The following is a 5,731-nucleotide window of genomic DNA, read 5'->3' as shown; positions in this document are numbered from 1 at the left end:
ATATATATATATATATATATATATATATAATATTTAGAATTTGATATTAAGATCTTAAACTTTTTATGAACAATAATTAAATAACATATATGAATATGATATAATCACAAACTTCTAGAGGTTGCTGATTTCTGCATGATAGAAAAAACGAACATGATTCCAAATAGCTGTCTTTGTTTTAATTTACGTATGCATATGTATACGTTTTGTCTATGAATACCACAATCTGGGGATTTATTCTGTAAATTTGTTTCGCGTCGCATTTTTCAACATGCTCCAACATATTCCTATCATAGTTCCTACTCACTTAAACACCTTCTTTGAAATGAGTAGGAGCTATGATAGAAGCACAGTTAGAATACGCGATACGAATAAACCTTGTATCTTGAAACAAAGGTGAATTACAAAATTACCAAATTATTATTTTATTATTACAAAATTATTGTTTTATTGTTGGTTACATGCTTTACAGTCGGAAACTATTACTTTTTATGTTTCTTTTAATATGCATAGCATATTAAAAGATCACTATCCTCAAACATAGCGACGAAGTTGACAATCTAGATACAGAAGTTTGTATATACAGTTAATGGAACAAAGAAAAATGATATCTATGCGAACCAAGCACTGGATGTCCGCAAAATATTTATTATTTAATACAAAATGTACAGATATTTCGATCCTAATGTAAATCCTTCTCTCAATATCGTAATCAACTTATATTAACATAATAATAAAAAACGTTGATAATAAATAATAAACATAATACAATACTACAATAATATAATACAATTATAAAGCGAAATAAAAGGTTGACGTCAGAAATGATTTTTATTAAGAAACCAATGACTTAAATATTAAAAGTGACACTGAATCTCTCGACGCGATTTATTCTAATCTATTTACAAGAACATAATGTTTCCTTCTCCTTATCATCATTGTTAACATATCATATATTTAGTTTGTGTTAGCGTCGGTCATTTGAGAACGATAAACAGAATCAACACGTAGTCTTAATTATTTGACATATATTTTTTTTATGTAAGTCTAATTTTTTAGTTATCATGCATTATATAGTTCTGTTTATGTTCAACTTATTGTTATATATATATATATATATATTATTTAGTTTTGACTGCGTCGTTTGTATGGTTATGAAAAACAGAATGTATTTTTTCTTGATATGTCTTGGCGTTTTATCATGTAAGTCTAATTATTTATTTATTATTTATCTTGTATGTTCGTTTTAATTTTAATTTTATAACTTGATCCAGTTAATTTGGTAATTATTTTGAAAATACTTTTGGACTTCATAACTTCTTACTGCAACAAAAAACAAGGCTACTACAAGTCACTTAATTCAATTTATAATTGTATTATAATTATGTTAGGTGTTTATTATCAACGTTTTTTATTGTTATATTAATTTAAGTTGATTGCGATATTGAGAAGGATCCACATTAGGATCGAAATGTAAATGTTTTTGTATTAAATAATAAATATTTTGCACGCGGATATTCAGTGCTTGGTTTGCATAGGCATCATTTTTCTTTGATTTATTCTTTAGAGCCAATTTTTTTTATTGTACAATTAATGGGTAAATACTGACAACTAGAGATATAATCAATGAGTAAATACTGACAACAGGGAACTCAACTCCAATAATTTTAAGCATGACATGTGTTGTTAAAGTCATCTTGAGTAACTTTGCCTTAATTAAATTGCATTAATTAAATGGTGGTCTCTTATATTTTTTGAGATATTTAAAGTTAAAATGTAATTTCAGTAATAAATTTTACTCGGATCCACAAGCGAGATTCACCCCGTCAAGAGGCATTCGACGTGAAGAGAAGTCCACACTCCTCCTAAAGCATTCAACTTACCTTAGACTACTTACACTACTGCGAAGTGTGATTTATCCCATTCCCCTCTCTCCCTTCTTCTAAGGCAGAAGGTAGACCTACCTTCGCATTGAAGTTCGATCACCTCTATGCAGGAGGGATGTGGGATGAACCTCGCTTTGCGTAAAAAATCGAAAGCCTCTAGCAAGGAGAACTTTAATTCTAAATATCTTAGAAACTCTAAAAGACCACCACCTAATTGTTAAGACAAAGTTATTCAGAATTATGGCTTTGACAACATTATGCATATTATATAAAATCAAGATCATTGGAAGTTGGGTCTCCTATTGTCAATATTTATCAATTAATGCAATTCTATACAAAACAAAAAATAGGAAAACAAAGTACACTTAAGATCCAGTTAAACTATTAAAAAGCATTTATGTCCTATTTATTGTGCTCACATGTACGATCTTATGAGATGACATGTATGATCTTATGAGATACTAGTTTAATATTAAAAAAAAAACAAAATTAGTTGAGCATAAATCAGTGTCAGCACATTTGAAAAAAAAACAGATGTACTTACATGAATACATGATAATGTGCCCAAGAATGAATGTTCTTTTATATTAGTGCTTAATTCAATTTGTATATACGCGTGAGATATTTTATAATTCACAATATCAAAATAAAATATGAAATATCTAAGAAACTATTGAGTTTTGGATAGCATTATTTTTTAAATAAATTACAATTATATTGTTAACATTTTTTTTATTATTTATTTTTTAGAAGATGGCAATGGCATTTTGCATCCTTTGTTCTCTCATGTGAAGATAAGAAAAATCATATAATTCCTTTTCACTTTTTTAAGCTGAAGAACTTCTTTAAAGAAAATGAAAATGGTTGATATAATCTTGACAAAGTTAAACTAATAATTTTAAAATTATTTTATTTTTCTTATCAAATAATATTTGTCTGAATTTTTAGAAAAAAAATGCATTTAATTATAGAATAAAAAAACTTTTACTGTCGTAAGTAATAATGAAATTAATATTAATTAATTATATTCTTTATTATTAATTATCCTATTAGGTTTAATTCATTCAATGGGTCTACTTGGTCGTCGTAATTATCGTTCAGAAGAAGATGCCACAACAGTTCGTTTTCTTAAAGAGGCCGGTGGGATTTTAATTGCTACGACTAATATTCCTGAGTTTCTTTTATGGACTGAATCAAGAAATAATGTATATGGACAGACAAATAATCCTTACAACACCACTAGGACTGTCGGAGGTAGTAGTGGAGGAGATGCGGCCATTGTATCAGCGAGTGGTGCTCCATTCTCTCTTACTAGTGATATAGGAGGCTCCACAAGAATGCCCGCGTTCTTTAATGGATTATTCGGCCATAAACCCAGTGAAGGTCAATGTTATTAATAATATTGTAATTACTACTATAATTATTACTGTAATTGATATATTGTTCTATCCATTTTATTTTGAGAAAAAATGTAGATGAGTGTATATCTAATAGCAAATTTGATCGGATGCACTCAGTGTGCACTAATTAATGCACATTAAAGCCATGGTACACAAATTGATGTACAAATATGTATTTAATATAAATATAAAAACGGAATAAATATTAAACCATGAAATCTTTAATATATTTTGCTGTGCTATTAAGTAAAATTTGATATAAATATTTACATTTTACTTTTACATAGATTAAATTAGTGTACAACGGCTTAAATATGCATTAGTACACATCAGTGAATCCAAAACCGAATTTGCTATAACTAAATTAAAATAATAAGTTTCAAATTTTACTTCATCTTATATCTTTAACATGTTTAAAATTACATTATTAATGTAATTTTGAAATGAGGATAGGATTGCTCAAATGAGGCGCACGTTCGCCGTTGCCAGACACGTAATATCTAACGACGACGAATGCGTGTCTCACCGCGTTGGGCGGTTTTATCGCGCGCTTGATCACTAAATATTAGTCTCCAATAATTTTTTTTACTTAAATATATTAACTTTACAGAAAAACTGCAAGAGACAAAAATCATTTATTTTCTTCTTATAAAATTCTAAAATTCTGAGAATTTTTTCAGAATTTTTTCAGAATTTGTTAATTATCGTATTTTCTCATGTTGGTAAAAACAAGAAAATTCAGTACTAAAAAGTTGATAAAAAATTCTAAAAAAATTCTCAGAACTTTATAAGAAGAAAATAAATGATTTTGGTCTCTTTTTCTGTAAAATTGATATTTGAGTAAAAAAATCAATATTTGACAATTTTTAGTAATTAATATTTTGTTAACTATTGCGAAAATTATAAAATGGTAGAGGATTTTTCGTCTCGGCTTAGTCCGTTCTACACAAAAGCGATTGGCAAAAACTTTCGGGACTCTGTATATGTTTTTATATATGAAACTTTTAAAACAAATGCGAACATTAAAAATCAGATTAATAATTTAATGAAACGTCCATAAACGTAAATTTAAATAATTTTATAGAATGATGTTTGTGATATATATTAATTAAAGAAAAATTGTGGTATAAGCTCTTCTTTAAAGATTCAATAACGTAAATTATTAATTTATTAATAGAAAATTTAATGTCTAACAATTACAAAATAGAATGTAGCAGAGAAATTATTATCGATTGTGTTGAACATTCTTTTGATATTATTTATAAAGCAATAAGTAATATTGTTCCAAATTTATTCGCATTTTAATTTATTTGCATATAGGATTCTAAATTGAATATAAAATATATAATATCGCGTGAATTAATAAAAATTAATTAAGAAATGAATATTAATTGACCTGGAAAAATCAGGATTTTTATCTAGAATGTTCTGGAACATTTGTTATCTTTGATTAGCCACATTATTAGCCACATCAGGAAACTTTGAATATATGAAGTTCTGAAATGTAGAAGTTATGTATCATATTAAAAAGCTATTTAAGCGAAATCGAATAGTAATCGCTTATTGTAAGGGAAATATTGGGAACATGAAAAAAATCATTATCAAAGATAATAGATAATATTAATATTATCACATTTATTGCTATAAAATTAACATTACTTAATAATAATAATAATAATAATAATAATAATAATAATAATAATAATAATATGATTATTGATATTATTAGGATTAACTCCATTAGCTGGAGTCGGATTGCGTGAAAAAGATTATTCAGACACTATGTGTACAGTTGGACCGCTCTGTAGAAAGGCTGAGGATTTGATACCCTTTTTGAAGGTACTAGTCGGTCCTAACGTGATTAAATTAAACCTAGATGAGCCGGTCAATTTAAAGAATTTAAAAGTATTCTATCAAGAGAGCTCTGGCGATTTGAGAGCAAGTAAAGTGAATAACACCATGCGAGCTACATTAATGAGAGCAGTGCAATATTTTGAAGAACTAACGGGTTCTGCAACAAAGGTAAAATCTCACATTCTTTAATTTTGCATCTAAAGAGTTATTAGATTTTTTTCACTTTTTTTCTCTTAATTATTATTTTCTCTTAAATTATTTAAAAATTTCTTCTTTTTCTTTTTGTTTCTTATAAAAGTTGATTTATTTTAGTATTTAGATATTCTGTTCTTAAATTTCTAATAACTTAAAAAATTTGTATGTAGAAAATTACTATATTTGTTATTATATTACAGATAAAAATACCAGGTTCTGAATACAGTTTCAAATTGTGGAGATATTGTATGAGTTATGAAGATATTAATTTCAAGTTGAACATAACAAATCGAAAAGTAAGAATTACATTTCATATGTGTGTGTGTGTGTGTGTGTGTGTGTGTGTGTGTGTGTGTGTGTGTGTGTGTGTGTGTGTGTGTGTGTGTGTGTGTGTGT

The 5,731-nt window shown here is 27.2% G+C and overlaps 1 protein-coding gene across 1 annotated transcript in view; it reads left to right on the top strand.

The window, feature by feature from the left end:
* Positions 1-5,731, top strand: part of LOC105625823 (fatty-acid amide hydrolase 2-like) — a 12,749-nt gene that overhangs the window by 3,048 nt on the left and 3,970 nt on the right. The window contains exons 3-5 of the mRNA XM_012207136.1: positions 2,940-3,269; positions 5,016-5,308; positions 5,536-5,631. Coding sequence (XP_012062526.1) covers positions 2,940-3,269; positions 5,016-5,308; positions 5,536-5,631 — 719 coding nt within the window. The remainder of the gene's footprint in view (positions 1-2,939; positions 3,270-5,015; positions 5,309-5,535; positions 5,632-5,731) is intronic.

The sequence above is a fragment of the Atta cephalotes genome (genome assembly GCF_000143395.1).
Source record: "Atta cephalotes unplaced genomic scaffold scaffold00003, whole genome shotgun sequence".
In the NCBI taxonomy this organism is placed as follows: Eukaryota; Metazoa; Arthropoda; class Insecta; order Hymenoptera; family Formicidae; genus Atta; species Atta cephalotes.
The sequence above is the reverse complement of the archived record's forward strand: the minus strand, read 5'-3'. Positions and strand labels throughout refer to the sequence as shown.